General features: G+C 37.8%; 1 protein-coding gene across 11 annotated transcripts in view; it reads right to left on the reverse strand.

The window, feature by feature from the left end:
* ptprfa (protein tyrosine phosphatase receptor type Fa) overlaps positions 1–21,112 on the reverse strand; it is a 411,563-nt gene that overhangs the window by 152,425 nt on the left and 238,026 nt on the right. For 8 of the 11 annotated variants that reach the window (XM_069938991.1, XM_069938987.1, XM_069938989.1 and 5 more), the window contains 2 exons: positions 10,670–10,975; positions 7,232–7,425 (listed from right to left, as the gene is read on the reverse strand). In XM_069938991.1, coding sequence (XP_069795092.1) covers positions 7,232–7,425; positions 10,670–10,975 — 500 coding nt within the window. The remainder of the gene's footprint in view (positions 1–7,231; positions 7,426–10,669; positions 10,976–21,112) is intronic. The other 3 variants (XM_069938995.1, XM_069938994.1, XM_069938996.1) reach the window with 1 other exon arrangement.

Below are 21,112 nucleotides of genomic sequence, written 5' to 3' on the forward strand. Positions count from 1 at the left end.
TCATGACGACTCTTTGCCTTACAGCAGACAAAAGTTGAAGTAAATCTTGTATGTTACATTTTTAATGTTTTATTACGTGACAATAAAAGGAAACTTTGAGAAAAAGAAATGAAAAACAAAAGATACTTTTGGCCAATAATTAACAAAGCCTAGTGAGGAATTGTTATTTGGCTGCAAGCTTAATTTAAATGCTGATCTGATGCACCAAACAATGAAAGAAATGGTTGTTTATCTCTTTCATTTGAAGACATTAACAAGGTTGAAAAAAAATCACCCAATATCACTGAAACAGATTTTGGGCATATGAAGTAATAACAAGTGACCACTATGTGGTGAATGCTTATGCATATTCAAAAAATACCTATGATAAAGTTCATTCAGTGGGCTTTTACAGAAAAGTAGAATGGACAGTATTAACTGGTGTAATTGAAATAAAGAATGGGAGGCAATTCACCACCCTCTGGATGGGTCTCAACAGACTGGAAGAAAAATGAAACTGTAACATCATTAGCTTAATGCTGATAAAATGCTATAATCTATTACTTCAGAAAAAGTAGCAATAAAAATTATAATGCAATGAACCAGACTCAACACAGTATTTCAAAAGTAAAATCTGATTGGAGTTTTTGAGGTGAAGATGATTAGCAAGGTCCATCATGATAGGCTAATCCACAAGGTAAAGACACATGGGATCCATGGATACTTGGAAGATTAGATTCAAAATCAGCTTGGACAGAGAGGCCAGAGGATAGTGATGGACAGATGTTATTTTGACTGGAGTATGTGACCAATGTGTTCCACTGGGATCAGAGTTGTTTGTGAATATACACAAATGATTTAGAAGAGATTGTACGTGGATTGATAAGTAAGTTTGCAAAAAATGATGGAGTTATGGATAGTGAGGAAGGTTGACAAAGGATATGTTGTTGCACTTTGGATGGTCAAATTCAAGAGGAAAGTATATAGTGAGCATTTTGGAGACAGTGACTATTATAGCACGGCTATAATAGGCAAAATAGGAAAGTGTTTAATCGAGAAAGGATGAATTATGATGGGATTAGGCATGAATTAGGGAGAATAAATTTGGAACAAATGTTCTCAAACAAAGACAGTAGAAATATGGAAGATGTTCAAGGACCAGTTGCACTGGATAGATTTGTCCCACTGAGGCGAGGAAAAGATACTCGGGTAAAGAAGCCATGGTTGACAAGAGATGTAGCTTGGCAAGAGGAAGGAAGCACATGCAAGGTTCAGGAAACAAAAGCCAGGAAGGGCTCATGAGATTTATATGGTAGTCAGGAAGGATCTTACAAAATGACTTAATAGAACAAGAAGGGGGTATGAGAAGACCTTAGCAAGTAGGATTATGGAAAATCCTACCGCATGTTACATGTACATGAAGAACAAAAGAGTGATGAGAGCAAGGGAAGGAATGATTATGGATAAAGGGAGCAGGGGGAGAAACATGTGCCTGGAGCCAGAGGAGAGAGAGGAGGTCCTAAATTAATACTTCAGTGTTTAACAGGGAGAAGGATCTTGGTGAATGTGAAGTCAATATATTACAGGATAATGTCCTAAAGCATGTCGAGGTAAGAAAGAGGAAGTATTGGATCTTCTTAAAATTATTCCAAAAAGTCCCTGGGACCAGATGAGATAAGCCTCAGGTTATAAAAGAAAACAAGGGAAGAGACTGCTGAGGAGTTGGCAATGATTGTTGTGTCCCTAGCCACAGAAAAGGTGCTGGAAGATTGGAGAATGGCAAACGTAGAGCCCTGTCTATTGATTCACTCATTCTATTTATTTATTTAGACATACAGCATGGTTACAGGCCATTTTGGCCTGTACAACGCAATTACACCTAATTAACCTACATCCCTGGTATGTTTTGAACGGTGGGAGGAAACCGGAGCTCCCAGAGGAACCCCAAACAGGAATAGTGAGAATGTGCCAACTCCTTACAGACAGCACAGGATTCGAACCCTTGTCCCATTTACTGGTGTTGTAACAGCATTGTGGTATCTGCTACGCCAACAGCACCGCCCACAATAAAAAGATAAAAGGAGAAATCCTGACAATTATAGACGAGTGAGTGTTATGTCAGTGGTGGACACACTATTGAAGAGGATTCATAGTGACAGGATTTACAAGCATTTAGAGGAACAGTCTGTTGGGATGGCTTTATGAGGGGAAGGTGATGCCTCACAAGCCTAACAAAGTTGTTTGATGAAAGGACAAAATAAATGGATGAAGGTAAGGTGGTGCATGTGGTATATATGGATTTTAGTAAGACATTTGACAAGGTACCCCAATGTTGGCTTATTCAGAATGTCATGAATCATGGAATCAATGGAACCTTGGGTGCTTGGATTCAAAACTGGCTTACCTGAGAAAAACAGAGGGGTATTAGTAGATGGAACATACTCTGCCTTGTGGTTAGTGACTAGTGGCATTCTACAGTGATCGTTCTTGGACCCTGCTCTGGGATTTTTATAAATGAGGGATGAAGAAGTGGAGGGGTGGGTCAGTAAGTTTGCAGATGATGCATAGTGTAGAAGGCTATCGTAAGATTAAAACAGGATAAAGACAGGATACAGAGATGGGCAGAAAAGTGGCAGATGGAGTTCAATCAGGATAACTGTGAAATGGAAGATCGAACCTGAAGGCAGAGTACTCAGTTAATAGCAGGATTCTTATAATGTGGAAGAACAGAGGGATCTTGGGGTCCAGGTCCACACATCCTTCAAGGTTGCCGTGTAAGTTGACAGGGTAATTAAGAAGGAGTATGGTGTGCTGGCCTTCATAAGTAGAGGGATTGAGGTCAAGAGTCGCAAGGTCATGTTGGAGCTCTATAAAACCCTGATTAGACCACGCAGGATTGCAAAACAGAAATGCTGGAGGAACTCACCTGGTCTCACAGCGTCCATAGGAGATAAAGATATATTACTGAAGTTTTGGGCCTGAGCCCTTCCTCAAGGTATATGTAAAAAAACAGGCAGAATTGAAGGCTGGGTAAAGAAAGGGGGAAGAATGAGAGGGGGAGGTGTACAAACCAACAGACAAAAGATGTTAATTGGATACGATAAGAGGACAGGTGAGAATTGAGTTTGGCTCTGAGAAGCGAGACAGAGGGAAAAGGGGGAAGAGAGAGAGAGAGAGAGAGAGAGAGAGAGGGAGAGAGAGAGAGAGAGAGAGAGAGAGAGAGAGAGAGAGAGAGAGAGAGAGAGAGAGAGAGAGAGAGAGAGAGACTTTTACACAGCCACTTCTTTCCGGGATATTTGTGGCTTCTTTTAACGCTCTGCTTTTTGTCTAAAAAGCAGAGACACGGAATGGCAGAATGGTGGGGTCATTCCAGGTCCGGCTTTATTTTGCCAGCATAGTCAGTACAGCCCCGGAACGCCGTCTGTGTAAAAGAGCAATCCGGCATTTTGTTTGGGGGTAAAAAGTAGGTCTCACCTACTGTCAAATACGATATGTGACACTAGATGGCGATGCTGATGCTGTTTTGTGACACGCTCAGCCTCTTTTGCACTCAGATTGAGGGCTTGCAGTGTAAAAAGACACACTGACCCACAAATATCCCGGAGTTGTTCGGTTCTGTGTAAACGACCAAAGGCATCTTAATGCCGGATCTTCCTTATAGCAATATCGTGGGATTTCTGTGTAAAAATCTCCGGTGGGGTGGGGGCTGGGGGAGATAGAGAGAGAGAGAGAGAGAGAGAGAGAGAGAGAGAAAGAGAGAGAGAGAGAGCAAGAAAGAGCTAGAGGAAAGAAGACGGGGAAGAAGATGGGGGTGGGTGCATTGTTTTAACATAAACTAGAGGTCAATATTAATGCCATAAATTTGGAGGGTGCCCAGATGGAGGATGAGAAGCTGTTCCTCCAATTTGCGCTGGTCTCAGTCTGGCAGTGCATGAAGCCATGGACTGTCTGTAAGGGAATAGGGCAGGGAACTGAAAATTATCCACTTTGTTGCCAATTTACACCTTGACCTCAAACTCATTTGATCCATCTCTAGCAACACTCCCCCTTTTCTCAATCTCTCTGTCTCCAAACCCAACAACTCCTACAGCTACCTCGACTGCACCTCTTCACACCCTGTCCCCTGGCAGGACCCCATTCCTTTCTCTCAGTTGTTCTGTTTCCATTGCATCTGCTCCCAGATTGAGATCTTCCATGCCAGATCAATAGAAATGTCCCCCTTATTCACACAACATAGCTTCTCCTCTATCAACATCAACTCAGTCCTCACACGCATATCCTTCATTACCCTCACATCTGACCTGGACTCCTCCACTGCCACAAGCAACAAGGATAGGATGCCCTTTGTCCTCACCTTTGTTTTCTTTTTGCCATTCATTCCATAGGATGATGATTGTTCTTTTCAGTCAGTTTGTTGGGTATGATATTAAGATACCCCACTCCTCAGAAAGGAACAGCGTGTACATGAATGGATTTAGGTGAGTAGGGGTTACATTGTACCAGTAGCACTCAGATGAGTGACCTAACGAGTCACCTACCTCTGCCTCCCGCCATTTGCGCCACATAATATGTGCTCCCACCACCAGTCACATATTCCCCTCTCTTCCCCTGTCTTCCGCAGGAACAGCTCCCACCACGACTTCCTCGTTCAATCCTCCCTCCCCACCAAATGTCCCCTTAGCACCTACCCCTGTGACAGCAGGAGTGCTCCACTTGTGCCCACACCTCTTCCCTCACCACCATTCGGGGCCCCAAACAGTCCTTCCAAGTGAAGCAACATTTCACTTGTGAATCTGCATGGGTCATCTACTGCATCCGGTGCTTCCATTGTAGTCTCCTCTGCATCTGAGAGACTGGGCGCAGACTGGGAGATTGCTTCATTGAGCATCTTGGCTCTCTCCACTGAAATAGCGTGGATTTCCTAGTGGCCACCCATTTCAATTTCCTTGCTGACATGTCTGTCCATGGTCTCATGCATTGCGAGACAGAGACCACCCACAAATTTGTGGAACAATAGCTCAGCGCCCATCTGAGCACCTTCCAACCTGATAGCATTAACACTGACTTCTACAGTTTCCATTGAAATCACCCCCACCCCCCAATCTTCTTTACCCTGTCTCCTTTCCTCTACCTCTGTCTCTCTCTTTCTCCTCTTTTCCCTCTGTCTCTTTTCACAGAGGGAAAATCATACCCAATTAACACCTTTTGTCAGTTGGTTTGTACTCCTCCCCCTCCCATTCTTCCCCATTTCTTTCCCCAGCCTTTAATTTTGCCTTTGTTTTTTCACTCATACCTTGAGGAAGGGCTCAAGCCAAACTCTTTGTAATAGAGCTTTACCTCCTATAGACGCTACAAGACCGGCCAAGTTCCTCCAGCATTTCTGCATTTTGACTACAATCACAGCATCTGCAGACCTTTGTGTTTCACTCCATGCAATACTGTGTTCAGTTCTGATTGCCTCAATGCCGGAAGAATGTGGATGCTTTGGAGAGGATGTAGAGGATATTTACCAGGATGCTTCCTGGTTTGGAGAAGATGTCTTATGGAGCAAGGTTTTCTCTTTGAAGTGGCAAAAGATGAAATTACAATAGAGATATACAATAGCAATACCAGAATATCTGTTTGAGGCAAGTGGAAGAAAAGTTAGGGGAGAAATCAGAGGTCATTTTTTTTTGTAACCAGAGAATGATGGGTGCCTGAAGTGCTTTGCCAGGGGTGGTACAATAGGGTCATTCAAAAGACTCTTCAATAGGCACATGTGTAAGATAATTAGGGTGTGGAATAGGGTAGGATTTGATTGTTGTGAAGTAAATTTATATAGGTTGGCACAACATTATGGGCTGAAGGGCCTGTACATGGGCATTGACATAACGAAGGATCTTGGAGAACAGGTCCATAGTGTGTAGTCAAAGATAGCATGGTAAAGAAGGCATATTGCAGTGGATAAAATTTTGGTTAGGCCTCATTAGAGTACTCTGTGCAGTTCTTTCAGTCAGCACATTACATGAAGGATGTGAAAGTTTTGGAGTGGGTGCAGAAGGGGTTCATCAGCATGTTGTCTGGATTAGAGAGTATTAACTAATAATAATAATAATGATAATCAACTAAAGTTTGGACAACTTACAATATTTTCTCTTGAGATTTAGTGGCTGATGAATGATCTGACAGCAGTGTATAACATTATGCAAGGCAAGGTGGACAGTGTTTCTCAAAATGATTTAATTTTTGCAATGGGTATACAATTTCTAAGTTCACAACATGTGTTGACAAGGTTATTTAAAAAGTCTAAAATTTTTAAAAAAATGTTTACAAAAATGGAATTGTCTGATATCTACCAATACAACGACTAAATGCTAATAAAAACTGGATAACATTCCAACACAAAGGTATTCATCAATCACTGAGTATTTGAAAATTAAGTCTTGATTTTGTGTGATCATCAGTTTTAATATTTTTTAAACAAGTCTGTGCCACCCAAATACACCATTGAACTATTTACAACAAACACACTATTTAACCTACAAAACCTCTATGTTTTGGAGGGTGAGATGAAACCAGAGAACCCAAAGGAAAACCACACAGTCACAGGGAGAACATCCAAACTCCTTACAGACTGGTTGCTGGTGCAGTACTGGCCTCATGCTAACCACTACGTTAACCATGCTGCCCACTTTGATTAAAATTGGTTTCTGTAGAAGTGAAAATAGGTTTAACAAAAAAAAATCAGGCAACGATTGTTTTTCCCAATAATAAAATGATTTAAATACCTGAACTGAGACGCAAATAAGTCAAATATATCATAAAAATAGATTGATATAAATCATAGAAATGTAAAATGCTTTAATAATATATCACCTGCAACGCAGGTTAACAAATACACATCTTCACATTTTGCTTTTGCTGTTTTATAAAATTAGCTTTGACTTCTAAACAAGATAAAGTTTCCAGTCTTTTCCAAACTGAAATCTGATGCAGATTTTTAAAAAGTTGTAGAATAGTTAAACACCATTTATGGGGGGGGGGGAGGGGGTTAAACATAGAATTTATATCATGAATTTTCATTAGGCTTAGTTTGTTCAGAGCATTTATTTATTCACAAAATATAATCATTTTCTCAAAAGCACATTTTAAAAAGTCAACAGGAATAGAAATGAGGCTTTCTAGGTGAGAAAAATCTTACTTTTTTCTTTAACCGAGTACTTCATAAATACATATAATCATTCCTTTCTTGATGTCACAAATAACTTCTTACCTGCTCTTCTGCTAACATCACATCTTTAATGACAGGATACCCTTGTGGTTCTCCTTTCTCCAAGCGCACGTATGTGACTTGGTATCCACGGATCTGTCCGTGGTGCTTGTTGGATACTGGTGGTTTCCAAGTGACTTTGATGGTTGTTGAGTTGACAGAGTCTGCTTCCACTTTCCGCGGAGGCGCACTAGGCACTACAGTAAAAAATGAAGTTATTAATTTTTCATGATTTTAGAAATCCTAATGCACAGTCATATTTAATAAAAAAGACTTCCTTCTATCCTCCACTATAAAAGAAATAACAGTCTTATGGAAGGCCTCATCATATTTAAACAGGCAAGCTCTTTTGAAACTGGGCATCAAAAATATAGAACTTTTGACTGGAGATTTATAATTAAATTGAAAGGAAAACTGGAATTCATTGAACATATTTGCTAATTGCTTTCAGAAAAAAACCCAGAAAGTCAATCTCATAATTACTTTGAAGAAAAAGAGATAACACCCAGTTCCAGTTTTCTTAATCCAGTGGCCCCTTTGCACTTTATATGGAGAGAACAACTAGAAATAACAATTCCTATAATGGGTAGCTCTTGAGAAAAAAACCTATGAGAAATGGAAATGTTACAAATTGATCGATGAATCCACTAAAATGACAACCTGGTTTTCATGATCACAGTGCAGAGGGAAGAAAAGTAGAATTAATGCCTTAAAGCTGCATTTAAGCATTTTCTCTAATTTATGTGCATTTTATGAAGCTTCTCCTGCTTCATCTAAGATGAAGACTGAGGGAATATTGGAAGATCATTAATTAATGGCCATCCCTCTGAATTTAATTGTTATCCTCACTTGACATTCACATAGGTTTCCTTCCAGCAGTTTTCATTTGCAATTAATTTGATGGGCTTTCTTTTCTTCTCAAACTTTTTTCAGGACACCTGGACCAACTATTATGTTTCTTGCCATTGCAACAAAAGAACAGAGACAGCATGATCTAGTAATGAATAATTGAGATAGGTAAGTTATATTTTCTCAATAATTTTTGAAGGGTGGATGATATATTTTCTCAATACAGATATTCTGCAATTTTAAAATTTAAATTAAAAAAAATATACATACAGCATGGTTACAGGCTATTTTTGGCCCATAAATCTGTGCTGCCCAATTATATCCTATTGATCTCCAACCCCAGTACATTTTTGAAAGGTGGGAGGAAACCAGAGCCGCCTGGGAAAACCCACTCAGATACGGGGAGAAAATACAAACTCCTTACAGACAGCGTGGGATTCAAACCCCATCCCGACCATTGTCACAGTAACAGCATTGCGCTAACTGCTACGTTAACCGTGCCGCCACTTTCACAATACAATTATATCATGGTTGCCAATTAACATTAATCTCCTTAATCTTTCACTTCATGAGTCCTGCATCCAACACATCATTCCTTGTCATTTCCACCAGCTACAACTTAAAAGTATTAACGATTGGGATTTATACAATCTCTTCAATTCATCAAAATATTTAAAGTTGAAATAGCATGAGTACAAGAAGTAAAAATAATTTCAATGTCTTCCATTCTTTTCCTTTTGTGAAATATGAAGGTAAAGAAACATTTCTGAACATGAGCCAGAAATTTGTCAGCAAACCTTGTGAATGAAATGTATCTAAAATTTGTTAATGGAAGCTGAGCAAGAAAAAACAAAATTGTCAAAGATTTCTGAGAATATAGAGAGATTTAGGTGACAGTTTCATGAGTTTTCTAGCTTACATCTCATTCATTCCACTTCTACTTCTAATACCTTCTCACTACCGATCGTACTTCAGAAACCTGTTGATTTCTTCGCTGCTGCTGAGAGTGTTCTGGCAAGAAATTCCTCACAGAAGACCATTTTTCCATTCTTTTAGAAATTCAGAATATGTTCATCAGCACCTGTTCGCATTGTATGTCTGATATCTGGACTGCTAATTCATTTTTAGTCTGATGGTCCTCTATCAAGATTTATCATCCCGATGAAGCAATATCTTCTATTTCCATTCTGATATTGATTTGACTCCACTCCTGTGGAGCCTTTAGTTTTTCATTCCTCCATTGTTTCCAATTGGCTCCAATTTCAATAATCTTCAATTGGAAAAAAAATACTGGGGCTCCATTTTCCACAGAAATATCAGTCGCTAATAAGATCACAAGATTTCAAAGCAGAATTCATGGAATCGAGTCTGCTTTGCCATGCAAATTATGGCTTATGTATTTTTCCTTGCAACTCCATTTTCATGCCTTCTCCCCATAACCTATGACAGCCTTATTAATGAAGAACTTGTCAATCACTGTTCTTAATATACCCAATGACTTAGATTCTGCAGCCATATGGCAATGAATTCCACGGATCAACAACTCTCTGAAGAAATTTCTCATCTCTGTACTAAAGGGATGCCCTTTTATTCTGAGGCCACACCATCCAGTCCTATTCTCTACCACATCATTCAGCATTGCTCGTCTGACTATATATATCCTAAATCCCTGAAAAAACAGTAAACCCATCAGTAAATTATGGCAATTTTACCTGCCTTAATGTTCAATTTTATCTCACAACATTTGACTTTGTTTTGATTTTTACAGCTTCAATTCTATTCTAAAGCAATAATCAAGACAGATCTGACTTAGTCTTTGCCATCTGTTCTAATTCCTTTCTGCTCAATCTAGCAATTCAATATGGTGTGAACATCATTCATAAGATAAAAAAAAATATAGGCTGTTTATACACTACGTTCAGATAGAGTGAAAATGATTGGGGTAATTCCTTGTCATCCAAGCCTGATGACTGCACTGCTTATGAACTGAGACTGATTTTATGTATTCGCCTTGACATTTTTTGAGAAATTATGTTGCTCTTATAAAGAGAACTCCTGGTTCCTCCTGGCCTTTAAACATTATTAATTGAATGCTTATTGCTATGAGTCCAGACATATGGCCCATCTCAAAAGCTGAATAATGCTTTCAATAGATTATTCAGACATAAATGTTTATTGAACAAATGAACTTTGCAATTTATAAGGTAGGAAGTGCAGAACCTGTTTGCTCATGGCTTATAAATAGTTACAGAAATTAATTTTGACTATATCTTGCATAAAGTCCACATACCAGTAAGCAAAGATTTATTATGGCCTGAGATTAGTAGCTTTTAGTTTCAGGCAATAAAAGTAGAAAACATAATCTAAATTCATCAAAAACAAGCTGCAATTAAAGGATTGTACATTAACTTTTATATCAACCAATCTTGACTGTACAATTTTATATATTTGAATTAAAAAGCACGATTACGGAAATGATTCCAGATTGAACTTTGTTCCATTAAATGCAAGGTGGAATTTTTGCCTTTGAAAATTGGTTGAAAGGAGTACCACAATATTAAATACATTTAAATTTATTTTCAAATGACCTACCATCCTCATCTGTGCGGATAATCACAGGGGTACTCTTCGGACCTGGTCCAACATTCGTGTGAGCCATTACCCACACCTGATATTCAGTCCACTTCTCGAGGCCCTCTACTAGCGAGCTGGTTGTGTCTGCCTCAATGTTGTCCAAAACACGTTTCTTCTTGTCCTCACTATCCACCGCTTGATATATAATGGAGTATTTGGTAATGACTCCATTACGACTGTTTGCTGGTGGTGGACGCCAACTTACCCGAATGCTGGTGGAGCTGATGGAGAGACCGTGGACATCTTGAGGTGGGGCAGAGGGGGCTAATGAATAAATGGAGGGGTGAAAAGTAATGAATGCAATAAGATGATAAAAGACTAATAAGAGAGCACATACCAAAATTAAAATTGCATGCAGAGAACAAGCAAATTAATGTTAAAGCTCTTTTCAAACAGTTTTCAATTTTTAAATTTACTAACTGCTAATTGCATTCAGTCATGCACAAATATAGTAAAATAACCATATGGTAGGGTAAAGAATATAAAAATAAATGCTGGACAATCATGCAAATCACCTACCTTGGTATATAAAATGTAGCATTAATTATACAGAGCTTTTTTTCAGGTAAAGTGGCATAATTTGGCACTTTAATTGTTTCTTTGCAAAAATGTAGTACTCTTTGATACCCTTACAAGTGAAAGCAGAGCAACATTTTTGCAAAAAATTGGTACTTTGTGATATCCAACCTTATACCCTTGTAAGTGAACAGTAGAGCAACATTTTTAATTGGATCCATGCAGGAGGCATCATATCAAAGCAAAGCCTGCATATTTAAAGCTATCACATACCCATCTAAGACAAACCACAGAAACAATTCTCTATTATTCCAACAAACTGGCACATTATTAATATTTGAGAAGTAAAAGCCAGATGCTAGAAATCCAAAATAAGAATCAAAAAAATGGTCTGGCGGATCTGACAATTAGAAATTAAATAGTGGTTCAGGATGATAACCTTCCATCAGATGTTTTGGGCATAACATGGTTTAAAATATGAAGAAAGTGGGAAAATAAAAAGGTTAAATATGCGACAGGATAGAATACAGGAGAGATTAAAAAAAAAATTAAAGAGGTGATAAAGGGTATCATAAAGGGCCAAATAAACACCAAAAGTTTGGAAGAGCTACCAGTTTATCTGTTGTGTATTTCCAGAATTTTGTTTTCAATTTAGATTTCCAGCATTTGCAGTTTTTTAATTTGAACAAATGGTGGGTTAAGAAGAGGAAAAAAACAAGTTGCAGAATCATTGCATGAAATAGTTGAAATCATTATTGATTGTAGAAGGCTGCTGTTTGCCTCATCAAGAGATGCAGTCCTCCTCATCTGGTTTTCTTTGAAGTTTGTTGCAACGATGTCAAGGGCTCAGAATGGAGGGTAGAGGGAAGTGTGATGGAGAACTGAATGGCAGTTGACAAGAAACTCGGGGTAATACTTTCAGTTAGACCACAGGAATTCCACAAAGTGAACACCAATGCAAAAGTGACTGTGTTATTGCTAGTGAATACAACTCATTAAACTGAAAATGTACATTTTTTTCATTGCTCCTTTCTCCCTTTAGAGTTGCAGCATTTTGTTTAATAATGTCCATCCTAAACATTATCTTTAAATCTGTTCACTGTCACAAACACTCTTTAGAACAGCAATCTCTACTTTTTGATGACATAAGCATTAACTTTTCCACTGATGCTGAATGATTCGTTGAATGTCTCGGGCATTTTCTGTTTTTATCTCCACTTTGTGGAAACCAAAAGCCAAGTCTATGACACATTTCTGTGCATCTCATTAGATTAGAATTTATCTCAAATCATCAGAACCTAATTATATTTAAGACTGTTGGTAATCTTATCTGCTCTATCTTAATTTCCCAATCTCTCAGAGCCTTCTTTTGAATAGAAATGTTCTGGAAGTCCCGAGTGCAAAATTAATGACAGAATTCTTAGCACAGGAACAGAGGTATCTTGGTGCCCAAGTCCAAAGATCCCCCAACTTGCTGCACAAATTGATGGGGGGGTTAAGAAGCTGCCTTGGCTTTTATTAGACAAGGCATTGAGGTCAAGATCTGCAATGTAATGTTGCAGTTCTGTAAAATTTTGGTTAGACTATACTTAGACTGCTGTGTTCAGTTTTGGTCACTTCATTTAGGAAAGATGTGGAAACTTTAGGGTGAGTGCAGAAGGACCTTGTGATTGCAAGAATGGTCCATGAAGCCCACTCTGTTCCTACTGACTAGAGCCATAAATGTTATTTCAAGGATTTGTTTCAATATCTTTCAATTTGGTACACATCAGTTTTGATAATGCACTAATCTCTACATTGGGGACACAAAATGTAAACTTGATGACTAACCTTGCATATTGTTCTTTTCCTATTTGCTACTTTCCTGAGCTTTTTTTCTGTGACCCTTCAGTCAGCCAAATAACAAGTTCTCCTCTTTTCACCTTATTACCAGCCTTTCCTTTAAATCTTCTCTCTGGTTCAAATTAGCCCAGTGATTATCATGGTACTCCAGGCAAATCAGCTACAGTTCGAACCCTGCTTCAAGATCCTGTTACACACAAGGAGGCCCTTCAGCCCATAAACAGGATACTGCAAACCTGCAACCATTTCTATCACGTAGGATGTGGGAGCAAATGTAAATAGTTAACTGAATTTTCTACGTCAAGTCGCACATCACCCTGTCTCAAAAATGTTGCCATTTATTCACCATTAGTAAATCAAAATACACTAATCTTTAAACAATCACCACTCAATCAGTATATGTGTTTACAATGTTGCAGTACTTTGAGGTGACTCACTGTCAAAACACTAGGGGTGGGCACACATCCCATACACAAGATAAACACACAAATAGAATGGAATCATGAATCTCAGAATAAGTCCTCAGAATATTTCATTTGAAATTTGAAGCTAACTTTTATTACCATTATAGATTTCCAAGTTTACATTTATAATGGAAATGCTTACATAAAAAAGTTATTCACAGAGCTCTCTTAAAATGCTTTCTGAAGCATTTAAAAATGTCATTTTACCTGAAATTCCCAAATGTCAAAATGAAACATTTAACCAAATAAAACACAGGTTTTCACTCATCAAACAGGCATGAAAGCAGCATCCCTCATAAAAGCATCCCAACTCAAAACTTTGACTGCCCATTTCACTCTATTGTTGCTGCTTAACCTGTTGCGCCCTGCCAACTTTTTATTGTTTTTAATAGATGGCTTGATTGAGAGGTGCAACTAAAGAAACCTTGGTAAATTTACAATGCACCTTATGGCTGGCAATGAATGCAGCCTCAGTTCTGCCCAGGAAACAGACCATGTGAATAATTTGCACTGCTTCTCCCCATTTCATCACCCCAACGAGCAGTACACTTTGGTGTAAAATGTGTTGATCTGGAGCCACAAGCTGCAGTAGGTGCACAACATCCTGACTCAGCATTCACTTATTCTCTGCCACATGCTTACTTTTCAAAAAGAAAGATTCAGACTTTCCATCAGATCACTCAGATTGGTTTGATTTTCATTGCATATTGAAACAAACTAAATTAACTGCAAATGCACCTTTCTTTTAACTCTGAACCCTAAGAGAAAAAAGATTTTCACCCTTAGAATCCAAAGTTGCAGACACAGCACTAAAATGATCTAGTTGAAGTAAACCTGTTGAACCCACTTGGAAATCACTGATCCAAAGAATTACCATGATAACCAGAGAAAATATAATTAACAGATTGGTCATTTGTGGAAATAAAGATAATAGCTATGAAAGACAATGATCCAATTGGCAGAAAATCACATTAGTTTGTTAATATAGATAGATGTAAAACACGAAAGTCTGCAGACCCCGTGATTGAAGTAAAAAACACAATACTGGAGAAAACTCAGCAGGTCAAATAGTGCACCTTATATAACAAAAATAAAGATACATAACTGATGTTTTGGGCTTGAGGCCTTCATCAAGGTTCATCATACCTTGATGAAGGCCTCAAGCCCAAAATGTTGGTTATGTATCTTTATTTTTGGTATCTAAAGTACACCGTTGGACCTGCTGAGTTTGTTCATCACTGCGTTTTTATTTAATAGAGATAGATTCTTGATTAGCAAGAGGTGGAAGGATGATGCAAATAAATGGCAATTTCGAGTTGAGGTTACAATAATATCAGTTATGATTTTATTTCATGTCATATGAGGCCTATTCTGCTACCAATTTGCAAGTTTGTATGTCCATCTTCAACGGAAAATGAAAAAATGGGCAAATGCTGGAAAACTGAAATTAAAAAAAGGAAAATGCTGGACACACAAAATAGATCATGAAGAATGTGGGGAAAGAGCTAACCTTTTATATCAAGCTGTGGACTGCTGGATAACAACTTGTCGAATCAGATACTGGGATTGTGATTCATGAAGTGTCAATGGTAAGAAGGGCTTGCAAAAGTCCTTGGGTGTTAGCAATTTCCTGAATTGCATCAGTGAAACAGAATTAGGAATTTGGGATCATCGTTAGAACAAACAGGAGGGCGTGTGGCTGCAGATGTTGTGGGAGCATGGGAGGCGAATCCACAAACAATTTGTACTGAAGGTGAATCCATAGACATGAGTGAAAGAGGGAAATCCACAGACATTGGGTATCTCAGAAGGAACTCTATTTTGCTTGTCTTTCTCTTATTGGTGGGGGTGCCAGGCTAGTGGACAAATTTTGTGTATTTATTCACATGACAACAAAGGAACCAGGAAGACTTTTGAATACTCTTGTTTTTTGCTCAGATGCTTCCCGAACTGCTGAATGATTCCAGCAGATTCTGTTTCACTTTTTGCTCAAATCCATTTATTCACCTTAGTCCTATCACCTCTTGATTCTTTTACCCCACCAAAATTTGACAATGTCAAAATTAACCTGAGCTCCCCAGTCTTTTTTTTTGGTATGAATTGAATTGTTTATTGCAGTGCTTCTCTTTTTTTTTATTTTTTTTTTTAACACCATAAATCACATTAGCCATGATATACACTTTTTCTTTTTCACACATATACAGTGACTTTTTCTCCCTCCCCCTCCCTCCTCCCAAGCCACCCCCCAACCCCCCCCCTCTCATCCATTTTAGGTATACAATCTAGGTTGCATTAAACCAGTCAGACAATGTTGTCATTCAACAAAAATACACCAGAAATTCTACTGAGTCCATTCTTTTCTTTCCTTCTCCTTCCATCAACTTAGGTAATGTTTGTCCCTGGTAGGTTTTCGCTATTGTATTTAATGACTACCAGCACCCCCACATCTCCATCGGGCACACAAAACTCAAAACAGTCAACCAGTTTACCTATCTCGGCTGCACCATTTCATCAGATGCAAGGATCGACAATGAGATAGACAACAGACTCGCCAAGGCAAATAGCGCCTTTGGAAGACCACACAAAAGAGTCTGGAAAAACAACCAACTGAAAAACCTCACAAAGATAAGCGTATACAGAGCCGTTGTCATACCCACACTCCTGTTCGGCTCCGAATCATGGGTCCTCTACCGGCACCACCTACGGCTCCTAGAACACTTCCACCAGCGTTGTCTCCGCTCCATCCTCAACATCCATTGGAGCGCTTACATCCCTAACGTCGAAGTACTCGAGATGGCAGAGGTCGACAGCATCGAGTCCACGCTGCTGAAGATCTAGCTGCGCTGGATGGGTCACGTCTCCAGAATGGAGGACCATCGCCTTCCCAAGATCGTGTTATATGGCGAGCTCTCCACTGGCCACCGTGACAGAGGTGCACCAAAGAAAAGGTACAAGGACTGCCTAAAGAAATCTCTTGGTGCCTGCCACATTGACCACCGCCAGTGGGCTGATAACGCCTCAAACCGTGCATCTTGGCGCCTCACAGTTTGGCGGGCAGCAACCTCCTTTGAAGAAGACCGCAGAGCCCACCTCACTGACAAAAGGCAAAGGAGGAAAAACCCAACACCCAACCCCAACCAACCAATTTTCCCTTGCAACCGCTGCAATCGTGTCTGCCTGTCCCGCATCGGACTTGTCAGCCACAAACGAGCCTGCAGCTGACGTGGACTTTTTACCCCCTCCATAAATCTTCGTCCGCGAAGCCAAGCCAAAGATTTAATGTAAGGCTCCCATATTTGTTCGAATATTTCAATATTATTTCTTAAACTATATGTTATTTTTTCTAATGGAATACATTTATTCATTTCTATATACCATTGATGTATTTTCAAATTATCTTCCAATTTCCAGGTTGACATAATACATTTTTTTTGCTACGGCTAGGGCTATCTTAACAAATCTTTTTTGTGCATCCTCCAAATCAATACCAAATTCTTTGTTTTTTATGTTACTTAGGAGAAAGATCTCTGGATTCTTTGGTATATTGTTTTCTGTTATTTTATTTAATATCTGATTGAGATCATCCCAAAATTTTTCTACTTTCTCACATGTCCAGATTGCATGAATTGTTGTTCCCATTTCTTTTTTACATCGAAAACATCTATCAGATACTGTTGGGTCCCATTTATTTAACTTTTGCGGTGTAATGTATAGTCTGTGTAACCAATTATATTGTATCATACATAGCCTTGTATTTATTGTATTTCTCATCGTTCCAGAACATAATTTCTCCCATGTTGCCTTTTTTATCTTTATATTTAAATCTTGTTCCCATTTTTGTTTAGTTTTACCATTTGTTTCCTCATTCTCCTTTTCTTGCAGTTTAATATACATATTTGTTATAAATCTTTTGATTAACATTGTATCTGTAATCACATATTCAAGGTTACTTCCCTCTGGTAAACTCAAATTGCTTCCTAATTTATCCTTCAAGTAGGATCTCAGTTGGTAATATGCCAGCGCTGTATCTCCAGTTATATTGTACTTATCTCTCATTTGTTCAAAGGATAAGAATCTACTTCCTGAAAAACAATTTTCTATTCTTTTAATCCCTTTTTTTCCCATTCTCTAAAGGAAAGGTTATCTATTGTAAAAGGGAGTAGCTTATTTTGCGTCAATATTAGTTTTGGTAATTGATAATTTGTTTTATTTCTTTCTACATGAATCTTCTTCCAAATATTGAGGAGATGATGTAATACTGGAGAAGTTCTATGTTGTACCAATTTTTCATCCCATTTATATAATATGTGTTCAGGTATTTTTTCCCCTATTTTATCTAATTCTAATCTCGTCCAGTCTGGTTTTTCCCTTGTTTGATAAAAATCTGATAGGTATCTTAATTGTGCGGCTCTATCATAATTTTTAAAGTTTGGCAATTGTAAGCCTCCTTGTTTATACCATTCTGTTAATTTATCTAGTGCTATCCTCGGTTTCCCCCCTCTCCATAAAAATTTCCTTATTATTTTCTTTAACTCTTTGAAGAATTTTTTTGTCAGTTGTATTGGCAATGCCTGAAATAAGTATAATATCCTTGGAAAAATGTTCATTTTAATACAGTTTATCCTTCCTATCAGTGTTAGTGGTAGATCTTTCCAATGCTCTAAATCGTCCTGTAATTTTTTCATTAGTGGATTATAATTGAGTTTATATAATTGGCCTAGATTTTTGTTTATTTGTACACCTAGGTATCTTATTGCCTGCATTTGCCATCTGAATGGAGATTCCTTCTTAAATTTTGAGAAATCTGCATTATTCATAGGCATTGCTTCACTTTTATTTACGTTTATCTTGTAACCCGACACTTCTCCATATTCCTTCAATTTCTTATATAATTCTTTTATTGATAGTTCTGGTTCTGTTAAGTACACAATAACATCATCCGCAAATAGACTGATTTTATATTCCCTATCTTTTATTTTTATTCCTTTTATATTATTATCTATTCTTATCAGTTCTGCTAGTGGTTCTATAGCTAGCGCAAACAATAAAGGTGATAGTGGGCATCCCTGCCGCGTTGACCTGCTTAAGTTAAATTGCTTTGATACATGTCCATTTACTGTCACTTTCGCTAATGGTTCCTTATATAATGCTTTAATCCAATTAATATACTTCTCCAGTAAACTGAATTTTTGCAATACTTTGAACAAATAATTCCATTCTACTCTGTCGAAGGCCTTCTCTGCGTCTAAAGCAACTGCTACTGCAGGTGCTTTATTTCCTTCTACTGCATGAATTAAATTAATAAATTTACAAATATTGTCTGTTGTGCGTCTTTTTTTGATAAATCCAGTTTGGTCTAAATTTACCATTTTCGGTACCTGTTCTGCTAATCTGTTTACTAATAGTTTAGCTATTATCTTATAATCTGTGTTTAGCAAAGATATTGGTCTATATGACTGTAGAGTTCGTCGAAAGAACCAAAGACTTGTTGATCCAAACCAAGGCTTTTATTAGCAAAAGACCGGAGCTCTTCACAGGTGGCCGACCAGTCCGGAATGATCCGACCTGGCTAGGGACACAACCCTTTAAGGCCCAAACAATAGGTGTGGCTTAGCTCTCAGCCAATCGCTGTAAGCACAGTCTAGATACAGTAACTATATACACTATGTACATTGGTGATAGATCTGTACTATCACAATGACGCTGGTGAGAGTGGATCTTTCCCTTGTTTTAGTATTACTGTAATTATTGCTGTTTTACATGAATCTGGTAAGCTTTGTGTTTCATCAATCTGGTTGATTACATCCAGGAGGGGCGGAATTAATAAGTCTCTAAATGTTTTGTAGAATTCTATTGGAAATCCATCCTCTCCTGGTGTCTTATTATTTGGTAATTTTTTTAAATTATCTCTTGTATTTCTACTGTTCCAAATGGTTCTGTTAATTTATTTTGTTCCTCTATTTGTAGTTTTGGTAGTTCAATTTTAGTCAAAAATTCATCTATTTTCCCTTCTTTCCCTTCATTTTCAGTTCGGTATAATTGTTCATAGAATTCTCTAAAGTTTTCCTTAATTTCTTTTGGATTATATGTAATTTGTTTGTCTTTTTTCCTTGATGCCAATACCATTTTCTTAGATTGTTCTGTCTTAAGCTGCCATGCTAGGATTTTGTGCGTTTTTTCACCTAGTTCATAATATTTCTGTTTTGTCTTCATTATATTCTTCTCTACCTTATATGTTTGTAATGTTTCATATTTTATTTTTTTATCCTCCAATTCTCTTCTTTTAGTTGTATCTTCCTTCATTGCTAATTTTTTTTCTATGTTTACTATTTCCCTTTCCAACTGCTCTGTTTCCTGATTATAGTCCTTCTTCATCTTGGTTACATAACTTATTATTTGCCCTCTAATGAATGCTTTCATTGCATCCCATAGTATAAACTTATCTTCCACTGATTCCGTATTTACTTCAAAATACATTTTTAATTGTTTTTCAATAAATTCTCTAAAATCCTGTCTTTTAAGTAGCATGGGGTTTAATCTCCATCTATACATTCTTGGAGGGATGTCCTCTAGCTTTACTGTCAATATTAAGGGTGAATGGTCCGATAGTATTCTCGCTTTATATTCTGTTTTTCTTACTCTATCCTGCATACTAGCTGATAACAAAAATAGGTCTATTCTTGAGTATGTTTTATGCCTGGCCGAGTAGTATGAGTATTCCTTTTCTTTTGGGTTTTGTTTCCTCCATATATCCAAAAGTTTCATTTCTTGCATTGATTTAATTATAAATTTGGTTACTTTGTTCTTTCTGTTAATTTTTTTCCCCGTTTTATCCATATTTGGATCCAAATTCAGGTTGAAATCCCCTCCTATTAGTATGTTCCCTTGCGTATTAGCTACCTTCAAAAAGATATCTTGCATAAACTTTTGATCTTCTTCGTTAGGTGAATATACATTAAGTAGATTCCAAAACTCCGAATATATCTGACATTTTATCATAACATATCTCCCTGCTGGATCTATTATTTCCTCTTCTATTTTAAATGGCACATTTTTACTAATTAATATAGCCACTCCTCTTGCTTTTGAATTATACGATGCTGCTGTTACATGTCCTACCCAATCTCTCTTTAATTTCTTGTGCTCCAATTCAGTTAAGTGTGTTTCTTAGACAAATGCTATATCAATTTTTTCCTTTTTCAGTAAATTTAGTAGTTTCTTCCTTTTAATTTGGTTATGTATTCCATTAATATTTAAAGTCATATAGTTCAGCGTAGCCATTTTATACTTTGTTTATCTTCTCTTTCCGTTTTTCCATCATTACCTTTCCTCCTTTTCCATTTGTTTTCTTATTTTCAACTCTTTATAAGACAACATTCCTACAACATCCAACATTTTCCTTATTCTCCTATTTATATCTTCTTTATCCCCAATCTCCCCTTCCCCTCCTGAGTTGTCCTTTATCCCTTGTTGGACAACCATATCTCCCCTCTCCATTTGGGTTTGCGAATCCACTCGCAAGCGTCAACTGATTTTGCAGTGACCGCTATTTCCCCCCACCCAGCACCCCCCAGAAAAG

The sequence above is a fragment of the Narcine bancroftii genome, chromosome 5 (genome assembly GCF_036971445.1).
Source record: "Narcine bancroftii isolate sNarBan1 chromosome 5, sNarBan1.hap1, whole genome shotgun sequence".
In the NCBI taxonomy this organism is placed as follows: domain Eukaryota; kingdom Metazoa; phylum Chordata; class Chondrichthyes; order Torpediniformes; family Narcinidae; genus Narcine; species Narcine bancroftii.